This window comes from Halichoeres trimaculatus, unplaced genomic scaffold, assembly GCF_033239565.1.
Source record: "Halichoeres trimaculatus isolate MK-OKI-2021-1 unplaced genomic scaffold, fHalTri1.1 fHalTri1_scaffold_12, whole genome shotgun sequence".
Taxonomy (NCBI): domain Eukaryota; kingdom Metazoa; phylum Chordata; class Actinopteri; order Labriformes; family Labridae; genus Halichoeres; species Halichoeres trimaculatus.
Window position 1 is genome coordinate 11,212,488 of NW_027437190.1, and position 27,830 is coordinate 11,240,317.

Here is a 27,830-nt window from a genome sequence, read left to right on the forward strand (position 1 = left end):
ACCGATTCACACAAAATCAAAAAGTACCATGTTTAGGTACCTAAATGCATCCTTGTGACTTGAGAAAGTGGAAGAATTGGCGATTTCCCATAATAGACATGAACGCAGCATTGCAAGTTGATATACTAGAGAAATAAAAGTGTTACATTAAAAAACTTTAAAATTTTATTATTAAACAATCTAGATATTTGTTACCACATGAACATACAAAAAAGTACCGGAAATTGGTGCCGTTGAGTACCGATTGCCAGGTAGTTAGCTACAGGGTGCCCAACTGTCTGTCAAGTTAGCCATGCAATAGTTTGGCAAAAACTTGTAGTTTTACTTATTTTAAAAATAACAAAACCCCTTGCACTGTGTGTGCTGATACAGAAATGAGTAATTCAAACCCAAGATAATTTTTGAACCACGCTAAAAACACATTTATTCTGCCGTAAAAATTGACTTTTTAGATTTGTGTGTATGTGGGTTCACAATTGTTTCTGCGGCCTCAAGTGGACATTTGCAGAACTGCAGTTTTTAGCACTGCTGCATAGGCCTCATGGCTCACAGCTAGATGTAGTTGCTTGATGTAGAGGTGCCACAGCGTGTCTGTTTTACGTAGGATTTGCAGCTAATGTATAAAAACAGTTCAACATATCTGGTATGTAAATGAACTGTTAAAGAAAGAAGAGGGACAAACAACCTTTGACAAACATCCAGCCAGTGAGACATGAAAATTACTTTTACACAGTGTTGTACCTTGATTGATTGAACACTCCAGACATGCTGACAGGATCAGTCACAGTCTGATGTTAGGAAATTAAATGTGTTTTCTAAACTTATAAATGTTAAACTCAGTCATTCCAGGTGCATAGAGTCAGTAGTTTAATTCATAATTCATGATGATAACAATGAGGACTTGACTCATCAGACTCAGGTGATAATGACTCAAATCAGATTCCTTCTTTTATGACTCACACTCGACTTTTATTCTGTCACTTGTAATTAAGACTTGATGACTTGACTGCTAGAATTGGTCTTCCTCAGTTAATATCCACATCACTAATTCATGTAGTTATCTAAGACTCATACAGAGACATGCAGTTGACTCTCTCCTCGTCTCTGTGTCAAGGCGTGAGTTGTCTCCATTTTTAGTAACCCATCCTGCAGTCTTTGAGTCAGGCCTGGGCACAGTGTGTTGTGTAAAGCTGTCCACTGGTGCGATGTGGAGAGAATGACAGTGTGTGTAATCCTCAGTCTCTTATTTCTTGTGTAACAGGCCTGTCTGTTTGGAGCATTGGCCAACTGGCTGCTTGGCTGGCTTAATGGCTGTTTTGCTGCCTGGCTGATGCAGGTAACTCCCGATGGAAGCGTCTGATCTCAGGGGAGAGTTGCGCAAACATGACTGCTTGATGCAATATTTGTTCTCTCCTGTACTCCCCCCTAGTTACTCCTCTGGTTAAATTACACAGATTAAGTGAAGTGCAAGTGATGGCACAGTAAATTAAGATATTTTCTTAAAAATATACGAGATTTACCACAAATTAGACCTCTTCTCAGACTTTGTTTGAAAATGCTTAAGGACCCTTGCTAACACAGTAATTTGCTCTTGATTACTATAAATTACACCATGAGAACAGCAGCTTTTACTACAAATGAGTAACTATTACAGATTTATTGATGCCATCCTTTAACCCACCTCCAACTCTACGTGTGAGTGTGTGTGTGTGTTTCTGAAAGCTTGTGTTGTGTCTCAAATAAATATAAAACACTGCAATTTCATTTAGACATATTCACCCCCCCCAGCTACATTCCCTTTGCTGAAGAGCGCAGCCTTTTACACCACAGTATGTCCCCAAGAGTCCCAGAGTAAAGACTGTTGATTTATTGTTATTGCCTAACACTAAGACACCCAACACAAAGCAGGCGATGCTTGGTATTATTCTGTTATTATAACGACAATGACTGGCATCCCTGAATGAATGATGGTCTAGCTCTTCAGCTTCACACAGGCTGTAGCGTAATGAAATGTTTAAAAGCATCCTACATGATACTGCTTGTGGTAATAAGGCAAACTGATGCTTTGAGCTTAACAATAACAAAGTTTGAAAGGATACTCAGCTGCACCACGCTCAAAAATGAAGCTTCTGCTGAAGTTCAAAAACTTAATTTCCTTATGCCTCCATTTCAAGTATTCCTTGTTAGGTCCCGTGCTCCAGCAGAGTTGATCATGCCTTAAAAATATGTCTGGGAAAATCTATTAGGGTTGTTTTCTATAACCCAACTGTCAAGATAAAGGCTAAAAGTCAAATAATACAAAGATGCATTGTTTTAGGGCAGTTGACTGACAGGTAGATGTGCTGTAGCTGTCTACTCACAGGCTAAAAAGCTGCCTCAGCTATGCCACTAAAAACAATGAGTGTGATCGAAGTGAGGCTGAATCAGTTTTCTAACACTGAGTTTTAAGACACGTCATGAACCAACTGGTGACTTCACTGAGATCACAGCTATATCTCATACGATGCATCGTCACAAGCTAAGTGATGAGTCTTAGCATACTGATAGCTTTTCAAACCAAAGTTATGTAATAATCATAGACTGTCAGGTGCCATATTGGAAAAACGGAATGCAAGAGGCGGTCCTTGAACTCCCTCACTAACAGCTACAGGTTCCCACCTATCAGTCATGTGAGTGGTGTGTCTAATTGGGTAAACCCATAGTCTTAACATCAAGTACATCAAATGCATCCCTAATCTGGCTCTGCTTCATTACAGCATTGGATCAGATAGGTTTTTATTCATGTCAAAGAGCAAAATTACACCGGGTCTGCTCTGCTGCAGGGGCCTTTTATGTGACAATGGTTTTAGGGTGAAACGCAAAAGTTTTGTTGCGCTTCGGCTTCTTGCTTACACAGAAATGGATCTCAGCTGTCTTTAAACACAAACTTTTGAAAACAGCCTTCAGAGAGTAATTTTTTTGAGATGCTGCCGCCACTGTTCCTGTGTAAACAGTAAGCTGGCGTTTTCAGTGGAAATGTTGATGTTGCGCTCCTCTTCGAACAAGCGCTAACAACGGTCCAACAGTACCATTGTAACGATTGTCTCAGACTACCATGTTGTGCTTGTGCTGCTCAATCTGCTAAATATGTTGACTGTCTTTAACAAAATGTGCACCTGTTGCTCCACTTCTGCTCATAACATTCACCAACACACCAGATTGATCGGCCCAACTCTACGTCAGTAGAGATCTATCAAAAGCCACTTCTGTACAGGCAGTTATAGCGCTAACTATGGGCCTGGCATGCTTACTACAGCTGGTTGTGTTTCTGGTCGAGTAAGTCTGAGCTGGACATATCAGATACGCAATTTTTCCTCTGTTGCGTGATTTTAACAAAAAGCAGATCCAGCTGGACAGGAAGTAGTGCAGGAACACCACCTAAAATAGCCTTCTGACTTTCAAAATAAAACAAACTGGATCAAAACCAGAATGTATTTAGCTTGACTACAACAACAAACCAGCTTATTAAGCACAGCCAGGCCAGGAGTCAACAGGTTTGAGGTTTTTCAGCCCAACACAAACGAGGAGAGACTCATTATGAGGGTTGGCATTGAACTTCTGGAGCTCCTGACTCCAGCTATGTGGCAGTCCTGCAACTTGTCAGACTGAACATGCAGCCGATGTATATTGTGGTCAACACAAAACAAAGCAGAGTTGGATTGTAGATGCATCTGGTGCTGTCCCAACATTTGAGAAATGAGCTACTGCCAGGGACAGCCTCAAGGGGGCACACTACAAACTTTGTAGCACTTCTGAATTGATGCGTTTCTCACGACTGGAGGTTGCTGCTTAATGATAAAACATAAGTATCATGACGACTCATTTGATGTCAAAATCTTACAGTTTGTGCTTTAATCATCATTTCAAGTGAATAACTATTTTAAAAAGGTGATTGCATCATGTTAGTAATATGCTGCTGTGTCCTCTTTGGAGTTTTCAGGGCAAAAAAAGAATTATGTAATCACTGTTACAGTTTTCTTCATTTAGCAGATAAGTTTTCCCATGCCGTAACTTTGTAGCTCCTTATTTGCCACTGACACAATAAAACCTATTACCAGACCGGGTGTCGGCTCGTAACTCATGCCAGTTGCGCTGCTGCTGCATACTTCCAGATGCTGCTCTGGCAAATGCAAATGCACTGTGTGAACACAGCAGCTGGTGCAGATCAGGTTATTCTAGTGTTTATTGTAAACAGCCTTAATGAGGAATGCTACTAGTTCGCTTACGGGATGCTACGTCCTGGTTTTCATGAAACCACCAGCATCAGAAGGGCAAATACAGTAGCCTAAAGGAAAGGCTGATACTGCAAACAAGTTGAGATCATTGTTAAATTACATCTTTGAAGTATAAAACTTATCAGTTTAGCTGATTTTTCTGTTCTCTTACTTACTGTTCATTTTAATAGAATTTGGTCTCATCTATGATGTTTTTTTGGACGGCTGTTTGAACTTTCCCATTTTCAGATGCTGTCTCAGTGAAATATCATCTTTCAGTCTAACCTCTGGAAACTTCTGTCTTTAAATCTGATCACTGATAGAATTAGGCAGATTTTGTATTTTCCTGCTCCTTGGTGGGACTTTCCTTTTGTTTTTAATTCCTTTAAACTAAAACATCTGTAAAAACAGAAGGAGAAGTAACTCAAACTTTCTCAAGAGCTCCCTGGTTTCCTCACTTGAGTCAACACACCTACACACAAACCTGATGAATACACACATGCTTTGATACTGTTTCACTCACCTTCATCTGCACTCTGCTGTGAGGGCTGATTGAGAGGTTGTGGGGGTTAGACTGTAACTATACTACCAGATTTTTTTGTGCTAGCTGCTTGAATGATGTGAGAATGGACTCAGTCCAGTTTCCTGTGCTGTGGTTACACTGTAAGGAATATCAGCGTTAAAAAAGCCACATATCCACTGTTTGAGTTCTTTCTTTTTGAGGAGAACTTGAGGAAAAGATCAACAGCCAATCTTGATTACTAAAAATACACAGTTGTTTTTCATCCCCATCATTTCATCCCACTGTGGTGATGAAAAGTCCAAACACTCAAAAAGTCAGAGTCCTCCAGTGTGATGGACACTTTCTGCAGCGTGCAGCCCACGGCCTGCATTTCTCTCTGTCTCTCACACATCTCTCCTGCTCTCCCTCTCAGTCAGCTCTTGTTATCCCAATCTATCTCCTGCCGTGACTTTACATCACTATTTACCACTTATCCTCCCTCTGCTGCCCTCCCTCTCATTATTTGTGCTGCCTTTTCTACTCCTCTTGACATGCATCTCTCTCCCTCGCCCCTCAGACGCTGCCTTGTTTTCCTCACTATTAGTTTAGAGGTTTTCCACTGGGTGGGTTAACAAGCTGGCATGATTTCATCAATGTGAATCAGTCAACCTGATAAGACGTGACCCAGATGGGATCTCTGGTCCTTTTTATACAGCCATCCATCACGACTGTGCGGCCACATAAGCTCCCTTTCACTGTGATGGCTGTCACCCTGCGGATGAAAGAAATGTGTCACAGAGTCTCACTGTAGCTCTTGAGAAAGACTTGGTGTCCTGTAGGCAAAGAGCGTTTGTTATTCTTGTCCAGGAGCCCCAGTTCCTCTGCGTGTTGTGTGTTTGTGCATGAGTGGTGCTTATTTGAATTTTGGCTGTAAGTCCTGGGCAGATGTTCAGGACACACACTCATACTCGCTTACACACACAAAACAAAAGCACTGCAGGTAATGTTCCTCAGGAGACTTTTAAAGGTCATAACGTTTGACGCTAACCTCCAAGTGTACCTTCAGTGTATTTTTCATATATAGTTTCATTGCATCCATACTCTGTAATAATCCTGATAGTGAAAGTGAAAGTGTATAGCTCCCCAATGTGTTCATTAACTTTGCACCTTGTTGCAAGTTTCCTTGCTATTTGCCTGATAACAGCTATTTGCTATTTTATTTAGCCAGCTGTTTGCTAGCAATAGCAAATAGTATATCAAAGACATTTCCCACATGTTATTAATCCTCTGATTTAACTCAAGATACTGAGTACTGCAGGAGCTCTGATGAACAATGTTTTAATATATATATGTTTTAACAATACACATTGCAATTTTTATTCTTCATCATTGTTTAAAATAGAGATGCACCAATCCAGCTTTTCTGGTCCTGATTCAGATACCTGGGCTTTGGGTATCGACCAATACCGATCCTGATCTGATACCAGTACTGAATAATAACCTGCATGCTCTACTGTGGGATAAGACTGGTAATGTTTTGAGTAAAAGACAAAAATGAGTACATATGGAATTACCAAAGTTAATATTTATTTAAACTAGTGTTTAAATGTTTAACAGCTGTTTGGTGAAGAAATGCTTCAAGATTTACAGAAATTACAATTTGATTGTAAAAATGTATACCTTGTAGCCAAACCATACTTTAGCCTTAGAGTCAAGTTTGGACCAATCTGATACCTGATACAAGGATCAGATCAGGGCATCCCTGCTTTAAAATATTTACTGTATGTTAGCCAAAAGCTGCAGCCTCACAGCCTGAGGGGCCTGTGGAGTTTGCATATTCTCCCTGTGCATGCGCGGCTTCTCTCCAAGTACTCCGCCTTCCTCCCACGGTCCAAAAACATGCTCATTAGGTCAAATGGTCACTCTAAAGTGTGCATAGGTGCGAGTGTGTGAGTGAAAAGTTGCTCTATGTGTCAACCCTGTGATTGACTGACGACCACTCCAGGGTGTACCCTGCCTCTTGCCCTAAGACAGCTGGGATAGGCTCCAGCCACCCTCAACCCTGGACGGGATGAGTGGAACAGGAAATGGATGAATGTTAGCCGTAAGGTAGTTAGCAGTACGAAGAATAAATTCAGTGTCCCAAGTTTAGCTTAGCCTCACAATGAACCTCCAAACAGTAGACTCCTTTTAGAAATCTGGCATTTCTGTTTGGATTTCCTTTTTTTTTTTGTAGAATTTGAACATTCTGAGAAAATTTGAGCCCCATGGTTAGTTTTTGTTTGCATACCTTGCAGATGTGATGATAATTTAACAGTTTTGTTTGGAAAAGTGGACCCAAACAGATATAAAAAAAAAAAAAAAAGATACACTTTTGTTTTGATCATAAATCCAAATAATAGTCTGTGGTATTTTTACCAAACCTTTGCTATTTCTTCCAAAAAAACAATGTCTAATACATTAGTTCTAACACTATAATAAAGATAATTATTTCCTTGAGTGGGTGGTTTATTAAGGGTTGTGAACATCCTCAGTGATCATATCTTCTTTCATGAACATTTGATATCAGCAGCTATCACAATAACTACCAGCTAATGTTTCTGTAATGTCTAAGTGTTACCCAAAGGTGATTCATAGTGAGTCACAGGCTGCATACTTCCTGTGGTATCACACGTGTTTCACACACACACACAAACACACAGGATTCGATACAATAAAGTGTGCACAGTAACACTTTTCCAAGGGATGAAATTGGATTTTACCCACAGGTAACTGTGTGCAGTTTTGCCTTTTTATCATTTTTTTAAAGTGTGTGTGTGCATGTGTGTGTTGGTACTTTAACGCAGTGTGTGAACCACCTCACACAACAACAACTGCCTGTTGGAGCCCACACACCCTCTCTGTAGTAGAGCCATCAGGAGATTTCTGTGGAAACCCTCCCATCCTGCCTGCCAGCCTGTGTGTATGTGTGTGTGTGTGTGTGTGTGTGTGTGTGTGTGTGTGTGTGTGTGTGTGTGTGTGTGTGTGTGTGTGTGTGTGTGTGTGTGTGTGTGTGTGTGTGTGTGTGTGTGTGTGTGTGTGTACATGCGGTAAGGAAGAGTCAAAAGCAGATCTGTTGCCCTGTGTTGTTCACATATCTCCCCCTGACAACTCTTACAGGATGTGTTCTGCAGATTTAGCCTGAAGCTAAAGGCAGGTTTGGAAACACACAGTAGGTAACAAAAAGAGAAAAAAGGAAATGGAAAGTCAGGAAAAATTCAGAGAGACATTTTATATGTTTGTTTATAAGTACAGGCTACAATGCAGTATCCCTTTATAGCACTAAAAGGCAACTAGAGGATTTTGGTACCATTGTTCTTTTGCTACATTACAGGAACAAAACTCATGAAAGCTTCTTAACATTTTTACTGACAGCACATTTTTGATATCACTTCCCTGTAAGTATCTGGAATCCTCTCTGCTAGTCCCTAGAAGTCAGTAAAATTAGTAAAATTTCCACAATACATTAAGGTGAGTCAATGTTTGAACCCAGAAAGGGTAAGACAAGGAGATTCCTCTCTTAGCAAGTGAGAAGTGATGATTTCAAATCATGTGACCACCGCTTGACCAGTGTTATTTGTTAGTTTTTATTGTGCTAATGCTGCAAATAAAGCCAGTAACATGCAGCATTGGACATAAAGGTAAAAAATGTCACAATAGCAGCTACTCTACTTGGCTGACATCGAAGAAATCTTGTGAACAGAGCAGGAGCCCTCTTCAGAGAGCCGGTTCAATGCCTGGGATATTCCTGGCACAATATTTACACCCCAGTGACGTCTCATTTTTGATACGAATGGGGACTTTACAGCCCTGTGAAGAAGTGTAATAGTGGGATCGAGTTGTCCCGCTACTGTGCAGCATTGGAGGGTAGTAACAGATGTGTCACATGGATGAGACCGTAACACTTTATCTTTTCATCGCTGCATAGCAGCTCCTGGATCTGCTGACACCTGAAGCATGTTTGTCACACTTCCTCAAGTCGTTTTCCTCTTTTTTTTCTCTTTTTTTGCCTGTGTTTTGTTGAGCATCTGCTAAATTAAACTGTAACATTGCCACTCATGTAACTAAAAGAGCAGGCATGAAACAGTACTGTGTGTCTGCCTGATGTGTGTGAAGCTCTTGCAAAGTGAAATCACACACACAGGACACTATTACTCTGTTACAGAATCAGTATGAAAGTACAAAGGTGTAATGACAGCAGAGCTTCATTATGGTGCTGGCAGATCTGCAGTTTAAAAAAAAGGCTGGTAATTACTGCAGTGTCCTTTCATGTCATCTCCTGTCTCCTTAGACACACACAATGTAATGCTGATGTCATAAGAAGTCTAGAAAATATCAGGGACAGGCTGACCTGAAGTTTTCGAGGAATTTAAAGGACTGCATGTGCAAAAAGGACTAAAAAGTGACGACAAGCCATTTCTCTGTAGTCTCTAAAAATGACTGATGTTGTCTTGTGTTTCCTGCAGTGGGTGAGGATGCATGTTTTTTACTGTGTGAAATGACAACCGTCTGCTGTGGTACCTAACCAATGTTAATATTATGAGTCAGCCAAAATAAAAATCCAAATCCGTGGATCTTTATTTATTTATTTCAGTGTTTTCAACCACATAAGCCAACAGAAATGCAGCAACTGCTCTACAGAAGGTCACAATTAAAGGAATGACAACCAAAAGTAAATTTTAAGTACTTAAAGCAAGGACTAACTATATTTAAAACCACAAGTAAGAAGAAGTGACAACACATGCTTTATACCAGGGCTGTCTAATTTTGGTTACATTTGAAATGATATGGTACCTGGCGATCAGTACTGGTACTCATTGGTACCAGTTTTCGGTACTTTTTTCTATTTATCTGGTAAAAATATTAATCTTTTAAGCAATAATATATATTTATATATATATTTTTTTCAATTTAACATATTTATTCTTCAGTGTATAACCTTGCAATGCTGTCTTCATGTCCAGCATGGAAAATTGCCTACTCTTCTACTCCTTCACAGTCACAAGGATACATTTAGGTACCTAAACATGGTACCATTTGGGTTTACGTGAATTGGTACCGAGTACTTTTGACAGAATTCAGTCAGTACCTATAAAAGTACCTAAGTCAGTACCCATATATATATATATATATATATATATATATATATATATATATATATATATATATATATATATAATTTTCCCACTGCCAGCAGTCTGAATTTCTCATTTATTAACTATTTAGTGTTGCAATTCTTCTGACCACAAATCAGGAGTAGGGTGGTGCTTGTCCTGTCAGCTCAAATCCATGACCAGAGAGTGAGAAGATGCCGGGTCATGGCTGGGATTGAGCGTATGAGACAGTGGCACTATAACAAGAGAAAGTTCAAAAATAGTTTTTGCAGAAATCGTTTCCTTAGCAGTATCCCTAATATGTAGGCAGAAAGCTGCTGTTTTAAAAGAGTATAATCTGCATAAATTAGTTGAGATATGGTAGTAATATTGGGAAAAAAAGTCTAAAACAATCCAGTTTCATTACTCTTCCTTATTTCAAAAAGATGGAAAATGCATTATTTTGGTTCATAGGAGCATGTTTTGTCCCATGTTGTCTAGGTTATATTGCACTATATGTCTGTAAAGACATAGGCCCAGTATTTGTGCCATATGGATGTTCAGTAGTTCCAGGCCGCGAAATACAGTAAAGAAAAGTATTTTTATATCAAAATTACTTCTATTTGTATTTATCTTGCACAATTATGCTATAGGCATGTTTAATATCATACACTGCAGCATGAATGTCCAGTTTTGGCCTGCTACTCTACACCCTGATTCATTTTTAGCCCTCCACTAAAAAGAATTTGGGCACCCCTGCTTTATCCAAACATGCCCAGGATTGCTCCCAAAACACCCATCTAACACTTTAGTGGTGAAACTGCAACAGTGAATCAGGTCCATGCTATCAGTTACCGCAGGGCCATCAAATAAAACGGTGATATCAGAAAATGTGGCAGTGTGAAAGACTGGTGGCCAGCTTTGAGGTCAGCGCTCTAATTACACTTCAGAGAGACTGATTTAGGTTCAGTTGCAGAGGTTGAGCGGGGCTGCAGATAGATAGAGGAGCAGGAAGGAGGAGGAGGAGGAGGAAGGGAAGAGCAGAGCTGTGCGAGTATAGTGGACAGTGGAGCCTGGAGTAAAAAGGGATGGAGGAGTTTCAATTTAGATTTAAATCGAAGACTATTACCACGAGTGGCTCTTCTGGTTTTGCTGCCAACAAGTTGCTGTCGCGCTCATTTCAGCTTTGCTCATTGTTAGTGCTCCCCGGCTTTTCTGCCTCTCCCTGCCTGTGATCCAATGTGAGTAAACCTGAATCTGAACAGAAAACAACGAGACGTCTTGTCTGTGATCAGCCGTGTTTAAAACTCTCTCGTGGACTCATCTGTGTTTGTGAACAGAAGAATGTTCAGTAAAATAAGAAAGCCCCTGTTACCATTCTTTGATTAACCTTAAAACTATTATTAGAGGATAAACATTTAGCAGTGCTGTGTGTGTTTGTGTTTGTGTTTGTGTTGTGGGGAGCATGAGGAATGCTGCTGTGGTGCAGGATTGGGAGGTGGGGGCTCTATGGGCAGGAGCACCCAGGGGTTAACGAGCGGTGTGAGAAAAACAGGCAGAGTTTGAGAAGGAAGGGGGAGGGAAGTAATTCACACACACACACACACACACACACACACACACACACACACACACACACACACACACACACACACACACACACACACACACACACACACACACACATTCACGCACAAATATATACGCACATGCACAGTGAGTCTCAGGGGAGGCTGAAGATTGGGCCCATAAGGGAGGAAGCTTTTGTTAGCTTTAAAGAGCTAAATCATAGCAGCAGGTATCACTTCATGGTGATCAGATGGGTTATTCTCAAAGAGCAGAGAGGGGAAACACTAAAAAGCGAGCAACATTCACAGAAGTCAGTGATGTTCTTTAAAGGATGGCAGATACTTTATTTGTCTTCATTCTCATTGGTCATAAATTGAGCTTGCAGGTGTGCACCAGCCATGAGGCAGAAGTGTAACGAAGCAGCGTTTTCCATCAGCTCTTCATCACTTAGAGAAAAGTGTTTCACTCCACCGTGTCACTCTCTGTAGTGTACTCTATAGATCGAAGAACCGCCCCCGTCCTCCCGACCCGTCCAGTAATCCTACCAGCACGGGCCGGTCACCAAAATGTAACATGACAGTATTGACCCAAACACCTGCCACTTCCTACACACACACACGCACACACACATGCACGTAAACCAGCATAGACCCAGTGGACTCTTTTCTATCCTAAAAGCTCTTCTCACGCAAATAGAGTAGGCAGGCAGGATCCCCACTCAGCCTATTTATCAGGGGAGGGGGGTTTGAGAAGGGAAAGACAGCGTGGACCCCCTCTATTGTTCTGGCTGGGTTTAAGAGATGGGGGGGGCAGGGATGGATCTAGGAGTAGGATGGGAATGGGAGACCCCAACAATGCCACAAAGCCCCCCACTGCTCTTCCTGCTTATGAGCATGACCCGCTCTGACAGAGCAGGGACAGACCTCGAGTGGAGGGGAATGGACCAGAGCTATAACGTAACTCAGACAGAATGAAATCTGAAAATGATCAGTTTTTGATTAAAGTATCGTAACATCAACAAGCTCCAAACTAGCAAACAGTGTCAAGATCTGACACATTTCCTCATGCTGGGGATTGCTGTGTTGCTTTGCTGGAAGATTCTTATGACACAAGGATTCAAGTTTTTTTATTTGCCATTGTCGTCCAAGACACAAAGGAATTCTTGTGCAGGGCTCTCTCAGAGTCAAAGATGTATAGAAATTAAATAGAGAAAATAAACAATTTAGATAACGAATAAAAAACAATAGGAAGACTTTATTTTGATAGTCCATCTGCTGACACTCAACAAGCTATCAGTAGATATTCAACATAAATTTTTCAGCAGACAAGTAACATGCATTCATCAAACTATTTGTAGTCGTAGGTACATTTCAAGGTTTTACAACATTTTCTAAAAATTGTCCCCCAACTCTCTTTTTTTTTTTTTCAAACAGGCTATTAACTGACATTCAACTACTGTACATTGTCAACTTCTTCTTGTAAGTTCACACTCTACTGGTCTGAATCATTTATTTCAATTACAAAACATACTCAGCAGTCACACAAAATTACGGTAACTACAGTGGACTTATAAATATTTTTTCCCCAAGACAACTATACAATTGTTTTCTAAAAGATCCCATGCAGAAAACCAGACGCAGCTTGACTTTGTCTTATCCGTGGTAACAATTTCAACTGACAGATTGATGAGCCTTTTTAAATAAAAACTAATAAACTGTTTATATTAAACTACATATCTTTTGAAAATTTATTTTATAATCTACTTATAGTAAGTTAAATGTATTTTACTTGTCTATTGCCTAGTCCAACTGACACACCGTTGATATACAACTACTTATCTGCTGACAGCTTGTCGAGTGTCAACAGATGGACTATCAAAATAAAGTGTTACCAAAACAATTTAAAGAAAAAGGAAGAATATTTAAAAAAAAACTTAAGCACTAAAACAATATAAAGTGAATGGTAATATATACAGGAATGTTAATGATGTGTAGAGGTGATGTTATGATAATTTGAATAGGATTTAAATGTAATACAGTTGGTGGAAACAAGCACTGTTGAGCCAAACCAAGCCAGAAACCTACCTGAGCCAAAACAGTGGTATATAAAAAAATCTAGGGTCCTTATTAAAATAAAATACATAAATAAATGAAATAAAACAAATAGTTTTTTAAGGCATCTCATTCATGATAAAGTAGATTCTTTATTATCTAAAGATTGTTTTTCTTGATATTTTCTGGACAACCTGCTCCTGATGTCTTCGGTGGTTACTCCTTTGCTCATGGGACTCCCCTGCCAGTCAATTGAGGGATGGGAATGTTTTTGGAAGTTTGAATTGGAAGTCTAGCCGCAGCTTTCGTTATAAAAAAAAGGATATGTCCACTCTTTTGTTGATTTTGCGTATATACGGGGAGTGTTTACATACTGCTAAGTTTAAAAGTGTGGGAGGTAGGCCTACAATGAACTTAAGCATCCAAACAGTTGTGTTGACACATATTGTCATTTTGTGCAAATGCAAATAAATCCTATCGAAGTGTTATGAAAGAGTGAGGAATAAGGTGATGCTGCTAATGGCAGAGGATGGGAGATGATCCCAGTGTCACCACTTCAAGGCCTGCATCCAGAGCTCATGATGCCTGTGATTGAGTCACAGGGCTTAACAGGTGCTACAACTGGAGTCATTTTTAACTCCAACTGGAGTCAGGATATATCCAAGTCAATAAGCATCAAGTATATCATAAAACCACAAGTGACCTAAACACACAGCTGCATCACATCCAGTGCTTCCAGTCTCTAAAGGATTGATTACACACACAGATACACTCAAAGCCAGATGTGGTTCTGTGCTGGCTGAGTTATGTAAGTACATCCTGAAAAAAGCTTGTGCTTTAAAAAAAGAAAAGGAACAAACAAACCAACATTTCTGTGGAAAGTGCATTCCAGTTAAGACTTTTGTTTCTATAAATACACATTTGTGATTATGTCTTAAAAAAAAGAGAGAAGGATTGATGAACAGTTGTTTGAGTTTTTGAAATGTGGGACATAACGGATTCTGCCGACATCACAGCTGCTGGAGCGGAGTCTCATCTTAAAGTTCACAAAAAAACATTTGTTTTGTGCCACAGATGACACATTTGTCACCCTGAAAATGTCTTCAAGCTCCAGCATGTGTGTGTGTGTTTTGCAAACAGCCTGTAGGTGTGTGTGTGGTGTGTGTGTGTGCATCCAGCTGTGCTCTACCTCTCATTCTCTTCATGGTAGAGCTCGCAGCAGACCTCTTTGTCTGCCAGTTTAGAGCTGGGTGTGAGGTGAGGAGCAGTTTGTTCATAATGGATTATTGATTGGTCTGAGAATACACTGCCTCTGCACTGTGTGTGTGCGTGTGTGTGTGTGCTGAAGAGACTCCATACCATCCCCTCTGTCCCACTCTGGGCACTGAATGTCTCCACTTTATGAGCAAGTGAACAGAGGATAGCTGGGTTTTTCGGAAAGTGCTCTCTGTATGTCATGCTCTATGAAGCAGTGTATGCACCTCAGTGTGTGTGTGTGTGTGTGCTTATCTGTGTGTGTGTGAGAAAGAGTGTAAGCTGCCTTCTGTACGGGCCGTTAAGCTTTCAATGCTGCCTGTATGAAACAGTGTTAAAAGCCCACAGTGTGCACATATAGACTTTGAAAAGATGTGTGTGGACAACATTAAAAGCCCCCTCTGTTTCGCTTCTTGATTCCACGCTTGTACGTACCAGTGTGAGTGTTTGTGTGTGTGTGTCCCCTCTTTATTTCCCCCCTCTGTGTATTTTTTATTAAATGCTGGCCTCTGTGTAGCTGCGGTTGCTGCTGTGTGGGAGGGGACTAGATCCCATCACAGCTGAAGGATGTCCCACATGAGAACAACCTACAGTCATTATCAGTGATAAGGTGACAGCGTGAGTGAGTCACTGTGTTATGAAAGCCAATCTTGGCACCCTTGGGTGCAGGAGATTTGTGTCACGGCTGCCTCTGGGATGATAGCAGTGATGAAGGTGCTTCCTGTATGTAGGATGATGGTTTCTATCACACAGAGAGGCTTTTTTAAAACTTTGTATGAGGCTTTGTTGCACGCAAGACTCGTGAAACAGAGGGCTGCAGTAGTTTCACAGAATGCACACAATTTGTTCTGCAATCAGAGTTTTTGGCCTCTAGGGGGAGTAATTGTGCAGATTGCTTAAAGTCAGACCAAAGAGCAAAAAAAGAGTCTTTCACATAATTTTTTATTTCATTATAGTATGTAAAACTAAAAATCAGGCTTTGTCACAGTTCGAATGTGTGAAAACAAATACTACACAGAAAATCCTAGCAGCTTTGAGCAGGTTCTCATCTGGCCTGCCTACACAGTTTGACACTGTTTGTTTCAAATTCACTCCAGATGTGAACCTCAGGAGGCTCAGCAACAGAAATAGCCGGCTGCTCTGAAAATGTTGTGCATGGATGGGAAAATAAGAGTGGATTTCCTCCTCTTCGCCCACCTCTGCTGCCACAGCGCAGCGCTCAGAAAGCAGCAGAAGTTGAGCGTGCAAAGGAAGGAAAGAGAAAAAAAGGGAACAGTTTGTTATTATTTGACACAGCAGTCATTATCAGCTGAGAGTAGGCCTCCACTCACTCCAGTGACTCAGGGTAGGGCAGCGTAAGTGACCATTAACAGCATGTCTGACATGAGACCAGCGACGATCCCAACAAGGGTCAGACTCATCTGAATTATTTAAAGGCAGGCAATTTTCTGTGAGAAAGAAATAGGAAATAGAAACACACTGAAAGAGGAGATAAAAGACCAATGCTGGGTTGCACATTCTCCATAGTTGTAGTGAGTACAGGGTGGATGTCAATAAAAGTAAAGATTTACAAATTGAAGTGTCTTCCTATCTTCAGGAAGACTCTTAATCCATTTACAGCACCATTACAGCCTTTAACAGAGCTTCAATACCTCTCCTCTTTTTGATGACTTCGATGATTGCTAATCTCTTCCGCCTCTCCTGGACAGTTTCTCCATCCTTAAGCCAATTTGTCATTTTTTCCCCCCTTTGCCTCTAAAACGAGGAGCCTGCATTGTTTCCCTCTGGAGGCTAATCTCATTACGTTTCAATTTGCACATGCGACTGTCTGGTGGATGACAGGCTTACTGGTGAAGGGTCTCAAACCCCCCCAAAAGCCCTCCTGACCCCCAATCAGCAACGCCATTTCATAGAAAATAAGATTATTAGCCTGTTTTTGGTGCAAGAAGTGGAAGAAACTACGAGGTATTAAGTCAATAATGAGTAACAGTAGGATGTGGAGACAGGGAGCAGATGGAGCAGATGGAGGAAAGCCCTAATTGGGGTTGGACAGCTTTGTTTTTGCCGATTTTGTCCATAATCACCTGCCTGGATATGTCATGTGTTAGATGTGTTCCTCATTTAAGTGTGTGAAAAGTGTAAAACCTCAGAAACTCAGAACTTGCTCTTTAAAGGATTCGCTTTTTTATATTCTGTGGTTTTTTCTTTCATAAACAGTTTAGTGTGATGTCATTTAATAGTTTCAGGGCTGAACAGAACAGCTTTGCTTCTACAGCTTCCTCCCCATGCCACTGGTTGAGCTTTTATTTGTTCAGTGCATTCAGAATATACCAGGAGTCCACTGATTTTGGGAAACAAGTTCCTCATGACCCCATTCATAAACTGATAACTCTCATCTGTGTTATATTAGAAGTCCCGCCCCTTCCTGATTCTGATTGCTCAGTGATGGAGAAGTGACACTGACGAGCACAGAAGTGTATTGCGATATGTAATATTTTCAGTTGTGAGCAGAAGTAGCTCATGCACTCTGGGACACTTCATGGTGTAATCACATATTACTGTGTTGGTTTTACATGGATAGAAGCTGCTGTTATGCATTAGACAGTTTCAGTAGTCATAGGCCTTGCTGCTCAGAGCAGAGATCTTTACTTTACAGGCAGCTTCTATCTGCTGCAGAGGCAGAAAGCTGTTATCACCCACAGACAGGACGCTGGCTCTGACGCTTCTCACTGAAAATGCACAAAAGCATTAAGTGTCCAAATTCTCAACTGAGTTTATGTTTTGTAACACGCTGAAAACATTATTGGACATGCACATCCATCAATAATCAATATTGAATAATGGAAGTGAAACTGCTCACACACTTTTTGACTCCATTGTTAAGGTCCTTCTCTGCTCTATCAATCAGTATTTGTCCAAAGTCTGTGCCACTGCTATCATCTTTTACTAAATTAAAGGTCATGTATGTAACAAAAAAGGACATCATAGTTCATCGATTCAATGTTTCATGTAAAATGACAGACTGATGAAAGAATGAAAATTGACAACTTTATTACTCAAATTCTTCTCATATATCTTCTCATTAGGGCTGAACAAAAAATCTAATTGAAACTGACATCGAAGTGTCATAGAATGCAATTTTCAAATTGAAAAGGCTGCAATTGATAAAAAAAAAAAAAGTTTCATGTACACAAACCTGGAGGAAATATAGTAACCTCCTTAAAACCAGAGAACCTCAATATGCAGGTTTTTCTGGCAAATAAACTGTGAGCTACAGAGATCCATTCAGCAGAATGATTGTGTCTGGCAGAGTTATACCCCCTGTTCAGTTTATTCTGTATGGTTTGTTACTCTTACTGACAACTCAAGATTAGTAAAATTTCACAGATTTCCATTTTCGTTTTCAATGAAAAAGTGCAGAAAAGAATTGTTTATGTGTTAATAGTATCCTTTGTCGTGTTGGTCATACGTACAATGATTTATTGCTTGTGTCTTGTGAATAGGGATGGGTACCTTTCACATTTGAAACTATATGGTACCAAGCAACTGGTATCAGTACTCAACAGTACTTTTGTTTGCACATGTGGAAAAAAAATTCAATTTGTTTAATAATAAAATCTATTTTTTTTTTTTTTTAACATATTTATTCTTTAATATAAAACTCAGTAATGCTGTGTTCATGTCCAGCATGGAAAACCCCCTACTCTTCCACTCCCTCACAGACACAAGGATGCATATAGGTACCTAAACTTGGTGCCTTTTGATTTTACATGAATTGGTACAGAATTTGACAGAATTTAGTCGGTACCTACAAAAGTACCTAATTCCCATCCCTACTCATGAATAATGCAGAAGATAAACATCCTCCCCAAAAAAACTGATTCCAAAACCGAATAGCAATATTGGTCCAAAAAACCACAAGCAGATTATTTTTCAAAATTGTTCAGCCCTACTTCTCATACTTATACATTTTTATATTTTTACATTCTACTTTTTTATACTTTGAACTTATATTAATACATGGTACATGATGGCTCTAAATTGCACCCTAAATTTCATATTACCTTTACAGTGCAATGACAGTAAAAGCTGTTCTATTCTATGTCATTCTATTCTATTTTTAGTATGGGTAAATTAAACAACACTAATGCTATAAACATTTACTGAACCATTTTACTATTGCAAATCAGCCATAGTACCTAAGTTAGCAATGTTAGCATGAGTAAATGTAAAGTACGGATGAAGCTGGTCACAAGTTCTTTGGTTAATTAGAATTTAATTACAAACTTGACAAATTGAAAGTTCAACCAGATGTAAAATAAGAAGTCTCTAAAATGCTCAAAACTATTCTCAATTGGTAAAATTATCAAAATCCATGACAATCCCAACAAATTGTTGTTTTTTTCATGAGAACTTGTGGGAGAAGGTAAATCTGGGATTTGATTACTATTCATATCCATATGTTTCAAATGCAACTTAAAAAAGTGAGCATCTATCCAAAAGTAAGATCAGACTTATGGACTTTGTAACTAAAAGATCTCCATCTGAAAATAAATCTAGTTTCATGGTTTCACTGTCAGCCACAGCTGCACTTCTAGCTGGAGCAGCACTTGTTAGCTGAGAGCCGTAGCTTACTAAGCACTCCAGGAGGAAGCTCGGGGAACCTTTGAGGCTGCGCTGATTTCAATAGCATAAATCATTTTGGGTAGATAGGTGGCTTCGGCGCAGGGTACTCATTTTCAGTGCTAGAGTTTAAGACATATGATTGTTCTTGTGCTAACTTCCCTCCACCACCACCTTATCCTCTTGTGATTATGATCAATTATCCACTTATAATTAGAGGCTGGCAGTAACTCAGCTTATGGGTTCTGGCACTTTATATAATAGCCTGTAATAATGCTGTCAGTCACATTTCATATTGTCCCACTCTCAGGCTCTAGCATCTGCTGAAATTAATACCCCAGTAAAAATGTGTCAGTGATCAACAGCTCCAACATAAAGAGATTTTATTTAATGATGTTCCCAATGAGCTCACAGAGAGAGAAGAACAAAGATGTGATTAATGTTCAGTGAATTTTGTGGGATGAATTGAGCCTCTGAGGAATCGTAATTTGTAACAATACTGAAACATGCTCAAAAACGTGAAAAGTTGGACATTCAGCAATCAGTCATAACAATATGAGCACCTCCTGTCATCAAAACAACCCAGACCTGACGTGACGGGGACTCTTAATTGACAGGGTAAATATGGGCTGTGGTATCTGCCACCCAGATGTTAGCTGTACCACTGATGTTGATGTGAGGTGAGGTGAGGCCTTCATGGGTCAAATCTGGCCGTCCAGCACATCCTACAGATGCTAAATTGGAATGAGATGTGGGGAATTTGGAGCCGTGTCAACAACTTGACCTCGTTGTCATATTCCTCCAGGCCATTTCCCTCCATTGCTCTGTTGTCCTGCTTTGATGTACCCATTGTAGGCACATTTGGCAGGGGACAGGGGTCAGCGTGGACACCCTGACCAATCTGTAGCTGTGTAGCTGTCTACACAACAAACTGCTACGTACTGTGTGTTCTCAGTGCTTTCTGTCAGAACAGCATGAACCTTTTCAGCTGTTTGAGCTCTACGACAGGACAGTCTTAGCTTCCCACACATTCGCTTGCTTTGGCTGCCTCTGACCCTGTTACTAGGTCACCAAATGCGGTTTCTTCTTTGGACCACATTTGGTGGGTAATGACCACTGAGGGTCAGCAGCACCTTGCAAGAGCTCCAGCTTTAAGGGATGCTGTGATCCAATTGCCCAGCCGTTGCATCTTGGCCTTGTTGGTGTCACTCACATCCTGACACTATACAAAGGTTGCTGTGAATTTTACACAAAGCTTTTTCAAATTATTCAAAATATTATTACTGTATTTCAGTCAATAGCGTCATCACTGTTTTTTTTTTTTTTCCCACAATCCCTTGTTGTTAACAGTAATATACTAAAAATACTTTTCTCAGTAAGTTAACACTGTATGGTTGTCATTTTTCCTTCCTCCAAGAAAAGGACAAAACATTTTGGCTTATCGGTGTATGTATAGAATAATAAAGCTTGATGATGTATTTTAGCAGGATTTTAGAGTTTGAGTTGCACCACAAACAAAATGTTGTTGAGAATATGAAAATGCTTCAAACTCTCCAGTAAATCAAATAAAGATAGTAGGGAAGCAAAACAACACAAAAGTCTCTTCCTCTCTCCTCTTTTTGCTTTCTCTCTAGTGCTCTCTTTTCTGTTTGACTCTCTACACGACCCCATTCAACTCCTGTCTGAGAAATAGAGCAAAGCAAACTGTCTGAAGAGCCACTTCCTGTTGTATACTTAAGATCCCTGTCATGTGATAGCGTCAGTTGAAGCGAGTGTGTGAGGCCAGTATGGGGAGAGAGAATATGGTGGCACTGCTGATCTTGCTGATGTGAACAGAGCCTCCCACCACCACCATCACTCCCCCCTCTGCTCTCTGATTGTGTAAAGTGTCGATTCAGCCAGTCCAAAGCCCCCCCCCCAACCCCGACCCTGCTCGCCTCGCAGGCATTCACTGCCCTCACATGCACGTGTGTAGTGGTTTCATAGATCTGTACCCATCTTAATACATGACTTATGATACATATACAGGCCTATCAAATCTATAATTAATTTTCACACAACTAAATATAAAAAGAAATATGTTAACCACAGATAGTGGATTTGAAAACTACAGGTGTCATGTTTTAATAAACTCATTGAAGTCAGTGATTTTTGCACAAACTGAATTAAAAAAAGACACTTAATGTTTTACTTCTGAATAAGAATAACTGTATATATTGTTTTTTTTTAAAAGTCCTTGTAGAGGAGCTGCTACAGAAACAGACTGATGTTAATACTGGCGTGTTTAGATCGAAGATGGTGAACTTTGAGGGACAGCAGGATAAGATTTTTTTTAGCTCTAAAAACAAGCAAATTGTAGGACCTAATCAAAGAAGAAACACAATGTTAATTTTGTCCACAGGGGGCGCCAAAGTCAATTTAAACAAGAAGTTCTTTGCAGGAGCTTTAATCTGGAAATCTTTATAAATGTGTTTTTACAAATTTTCTGAGAATTTCTTCCTATTGTAGCAGTCTGATTTACTGTGAAACGATTCCTCTAATGATTCGAGGTACTCGATTACAAAAAAATACTCGAGTAATTTTCTCCGCCTTGAGGAATCGTTTAATTTTTAAAAAGATCAAAGAGTGGTATTTCAAATAGAGCTGAGGCCATATTAAGAGAGTTTTCAGACCCCTCAAGCTACCTCTTATACAAAATAGCAACTAGCAACAAATTTAGCTTCTTTTCTGGAGTTTGGAGACTAATGGGTCATTCTACGAAACGGATGCCAATTGGGTCCGCAACATTTGACGAGATGTACAAGGCACAAAAAAAGTGTCAAAGTGTGTTTACAAATTTTGGAGCTACCAAAGCAAGTGCTCTTATTAACATGCTGTATCAGAAAATTCTATTTCCTAAAGAGAAAAATTTTCATTTGAAAAATAACTGCACTAAACAAAAATTTATTTTTTCTGATTACTCGATTAATCGATGGGATTTTCAGTAGAATACTCGAATACCAAAATATTCGATAGCTGCAGCCCTAGTCTGTTTTTAGTTATGATACTCATAAAATAGTTTTGTTTTCTATTTTAATTTATTGCTACTTCAAAGGATATCTGTTTTATGATACATGTGGTCCTGGCTGGCTACATCCAAGCTTGCTTAGGCCATGCCCCTTGGGAGTTTTTAGGTATACTTTCATCCACACGCAGAAGCACATTCGCTAATAAGTGCGGCTCAAGGCATGCTAAACCCATATTCACAAATGTTTTCCAGACGTAAAACCTGTGCCAGCCAATCAGAATGAGCCCCCGTCATTCAGTTGTGAAGGTTAAGAACCAAATACTCAGTTTACTGTTGTCTGTCAAAACCAGGAAACCAGAGTTTTCCAAAATTTTAACTTTGGCCCAAGTTTCCAGAAAACAAAGTTTTAAGTGATGTAAAACTGCGGTTTTGTGTGAATGACAGGCCTAAACGTATAAAAAAAAAAATATGCGGTTTGCCAAATACCTGGCTCCGTGTGGGCATGGCCTTATTTAAGCAGTGTGTGGACAAATGATTACTGGATTAGTCTGGAATCTTCCAGTAGCTTTACTTACATGCTCTTTGTTTCTCTCTTTCTTTCAGCGGGATTATTTACAGTACTGCTGATCTGGCCACATAAGGACACGCTTGTTTGACCTGAAGGATGCACATGTGCTTCAGACCTGAGGAGAATGAAGAGAAGTCTGTGGAATGAAGAGAAGAAGTGTGGTGGATTGTCCTGATAAAAAGACCTCCTCTGATGACCAGGAACTGAATGACAACTTCTGCTTTCTACTGACAAAGACTTTCATAACATCAGTTTAATATTAATTAACATGAACCTGAGTTTACATTTACTACATCAATCTGTCTGACATCGCTCTCTGTGATGCTGGTGGTGTTCAGGTAGTTTGAGCCACTGATTTATTGATAAAGATGGATAGATGGTGTTACGTCCACTGACTGGAGGCTACTGAATAAGCTGCTGTAAAAGCAGCTCAATCTCTGAATGACTGAGGGTAGATAGCATTTGAACTGACCAACAAAGACACACTAGATATCCCTAGATGCAAAGCTGTAGATAGCAGGAGTTTTAGGTTTCATTCAGCTTGTGAAAGGCCGGGTGGAGTGGGTTGATAAGTTTGTACGATGAATACTGGAGAGGGCGTTGAGTTGATGGAGACCAAGGAGGGAGGTCTGAAAGAGAAGCTACTTGGGGGCAACCATGAGCACGAGGTTGAAGCTGGGGATGATAAAACCCCCGGGGCTTTCAACTGCAACATCTGTGGGCGAAGCTTCCCATTCCTCAGCTCCTTGTCGCAGCATATGAGACGCCACACAGGGGCTCGTCCTTACAAATGCCCCTACTGTGACCACAGAGCCTCTCAGAAGGGCAACCTCAAAGTCCACATCCGGAGCCACAAACTGGGCACGCTGTCTAGCCACCATTCCAATGAAGATGAAGACGGTGGTGCTGAGGAAGAGGAGATGAGTGTGTCAGAGGGTCTCGATGGAGGTACAAGTCCGACGAAGAGCAGCTCGGCCTGTAACCGGGTGATCAATGGGGACAGTAGTGAAGAGAATCGAAGGAAAGCCCCGGGGAGGAGCATGAAAAGAGAGAAGTCTATCACTGACCAGAGGCCTTTCTGTTGCCGCCTTTGTGGCTACGAGGCTCTGCGAGAAGACCAGCTCCTCAGCCACATAGAAAAGGTCCACATAACAGCAGATGCAGAGGAGGAGACTATAATCAAGGAGGAGACTATGTCAGACTCTGATACCGTACAACCTCAAAGCGATGGCACCTTCCCTTGTGAGACCTGTGGCCAAGTCTTTACCCAGGCCTGGTTTCTGAAGTCCCACATGAAGAAACACGCCGGGATCCTGGACCACTGCTGTCGCATCTGTGGAAGACGGTTCCGTGAAGCTTGGTTCCTTAAATCACACATGAAAACACACAACACAAGATCCAGGTCACGGTCCAAGGCGGATTCAGCAGAGGTTCCCATGACCATCAACGATGTAGCTCAGGATCCTGACAGTGTCACCTGCTCAGTTACATCCAGTTATCAAATGTGTTCCAAATGTGGGAACTTGTTCCACAACAAAGAGAGCCTTAGGGTGCACGAGAAAGTCCACAGTTTGAGCTACGGCAGGAAGTCCCAGAGCCAGTGCAGACTTGGTGATGATGACGAGTCACCTGCTGCTAAAAGACGTTATCTTGACTTCCTCAACCTCCAGCCTGTTCTGAAGAATTCAGATGAAGAGGACGAGAGGGAGAACAAGATGCGAGGTCAAAGAATCCCAGAGCTAGACCCAGTGTGCAGCTACCAGGCCTGGCAGCTGGCTACGAAAGGAAAGGTTGTGGAGCCAGTAGAACCCAGCTACAAAGCTTCTTTTGGAGAAGGAAGTATGGGTGAGGAGGCCCTTGCTGAAGCTGCAGTGGTGTTTGAGAAGGAGAGCAGTCGTTTCGTCTTGCAAAGTCAAGAGAAACGCAGCAGCTCAGGTCGACGGAGCAGCTCTGGTTTGGGAAGCCATGCTTCATCAGGAGACCGGACGCCAGAGAGCCTCAGTGACTCTGAGTACAGACCTTCCTCCCGCCAAGACAGAAGACGACCATCTCAGACACAATCCAAAAACGAGTGCTTTGAGTGCGGGAAGGTGTTTCGCAGTCGTCACCAGATGATTGTTCACCAGCGAGTCCACAGAAAGGATGGAGGTAGAGGATCTGTGGGAGACAAGGAGAGGACTGCAAGAGATGAAAGATGGGGCTCTACCAGTGATCCAGAGTCAGGCTCCCCCAGCAGGCCCAGCACCCCCGGGTATGGAGACTCTCCACCTGCATCCACCCTCGGAGACCAGGCCTCAGAGATGGGAACAGCAAACTCTGGAGAGATGACAGGTTAGTCTCAAACTTGCTGTTTATTATCCAGCCATTCTTCATTTATACCTGCGATACAATATAGTTGATTTATTCTGTATTAAAAGCACATGTAGCTCTTTGGCTAAAGCAAGTGCAGATGTGCTTACACCTGCATTGCTTCTAATGACCAGCAGAGGGAGACCTCACTGATCCCAACATGATATCTAAATGAAAACAGTTGGAAACTGAGCCTCTCTTTTAGTTGGTTTATGACCTCGAGGACAGTTTTCCACAAAGTCTGATGTCTCAAATACTTGAGACTTGATTTTCAAATCTTCCAATACAGTATTTCTTAAATCATGTTCCCATTACATCACAGATGTCAAAAGAGCACTACACTTTGTGGACATTACAATCTGTTAATGCCAAGTGTCCACCATTGGGATCAGTTAGGCAGTAACGATGATGTAACAGTACATGTTCACCCTCTCACCCAAATGAGATCACTTTTGGTAAAAAAAATGATAAATAAAAAAAAGCCAGAACAAGATGATGATGAGCAAAATGTTTCCTCTACTTTTGTACAGTTTGTGATTTTTTTAGTCCCTCTTGCTATATATTATTATATTATATTATAATATAATATTCTGCTATTCAAACCTAAACTTTACATGGAGTATCTTTCATACAGTCTAGCACACAGTCCAAAGTGCTTCACAGAATAGCAAAAAATGACAGAAATTGGTAAAAGATTAAAAGGCCGAAATACAAAGGAAGATAGCGACCATAAAAATACCTCTAAATTACAGAAAAAAAAAACATATAGTAAAACCACTTTTAATTACAGTGATTGTTATAATGCAGTGTAGGACTGGAACTATTCGTGAAAAGTGACAAAGTTAAATTAAAGATAAGTCTTTATTTTACTTTTAAAGGCACCAAGTGCCTGGTGAAGACATTTCTTATCTCCCAACTAAAGGCATCAACAAGTTGACACATTTTATTGATGTAAGAATTATATTACTACTATAATTTATTTATACAGCTTAAAGAAATAGTCCCTTCATTTCCTTAGTTGGTAATGCTTGGATGGCATAAGGTTCCTGTTAGCCTGAACCAAATTGAATATTACCGTTCATGTAACTTGAGATAATATGAGGAGGATCTCTCCTGGAATATCTCTGTTGACAGCTCTGTCCTCAGCACACCTTTAGATTAGGGATGCACGATATTGGATTTTTGCCAATATCCAATATGCAGATATATCGAAACCCCTTTTGGCCGTACCGATCCCGATAATCACAAGTTTGTGTTTTTTTTTCACTGTAAAGAAAGCTAAGTCTATCCTGTACTGGAATTTATATGTTACTCTTATTGTGACGGTCTTATTTGTTTAAGAAACACACATAAAACAAGACAAAAAACATTTGATTTTACCATAAAAAAGAAATGTATTATTTTTTCAAACTCAAAACATTCAGTGTTGACAGAAAATTTCTTTAGATCACATGAACTTTGATTGTACAATGCATTTTGAAACATAACCAAGTTACATTTGATTATTTTAGAGCTACTGTAACAACCTGGTGACAGACACAGAGCTCTGCAGTGCAAATAAATGAAGTGCTACATTTTATTTAAGGAGCTTATTTTTCAGATGGAAAATAATAATAATCCTAACTGAATAGCACCTTATTGGCTGTGCCTATCGGCAGAAATTTTCATATACCGATAAACATGTTTTTAAGCTTTTATCAGCCGATACCGATATTGTGCCGATAATATCGTGCATCCCTACTTTAGATATAAATGATACAAACATCAAAGCTTTGCTGTTATCACCTCCACTTTAAACAGCGAACTGAAACAGAGATAAACTTACCAACTCTGCTGCTGTTGCCTGATTTGCAGGAGGGATCTTGCTGCACTTTTACCATTTCTGAAATGTTTGTAGTCAGTTGCTCTACAGCTGCTCTTACATCTGTAACGCTATAATCTGTCTCTGAAGACCAGCCTGGGTCAGAAACTGGTCCTCTAGCTACAGTGTCAACAGGCTGAGGTGAAATATGCTCAATTCCTGTCAACAGATTGATTGTTCTATGTGTTGCTTTGGTATTAAATATTAATCCCTATAGTGCTGAACAATCAGGATATGATATTTAACACAGTGAGTGTTTATGGCTCATTTCTCTGTAACTGTGAAATGACAAAAAGTCAGAGGTCATCGCACTGTGGATTCTTTGTTTACATTTATACTATTCACCATGAGCATCACTGCCCTTTAAGCGTTGTTTACTGACCTAAGGTAAATAAAACAGATTAAACTAACATGTCGTCATTCAAATGGAAGAGTTATTTAGGTAGATTTATGGTAAACATATAAGTTCAGCCACAGAAACATGCTCTGTGGGGTTTTTAAGAGACAGAAATGTCTGTGTGCCCTTTAAGGCCCCTGACTATGTCGCTCTGTAGTAAACATCTGCTGATGAAATGGGCTTTGTGTAGGTGCACAACATCAGTTTCTATGGAGTGGGAAGTGGAGCCCCCATGTGGCACAATGTCAAGATTACAGCCCACTG

General features: G+C 40.4%; 1 protein-coding gene across 3 annotated transcripts in view; it reads left to right on the top strand.

The window, feature by feature from the left end:
• Positions 1-27,830, top strand: part of LOC141800822 (zinc finger protein 516-like) — a 60,775-nt gene that overhangs the window by 16,030 nt on the left and 16,915 nt on the right. For all 3 annotated transcript variants that reach the window (XM_074683628.1, XM_074683629.1, XM_074683627.1), the window contains exon 2: positions 22,995-25,290. In XM_074683628.1, the coding sequence (XP_074539729.1) occupies positions 23,541-25,290 (1,750 nt within the window). In that variant the 5' untranslated portion in view covers positions 22,995-23,540. The remainder of the gene's footprint in view (positions 1-22,994; positions 25,291-27,830) is intronic.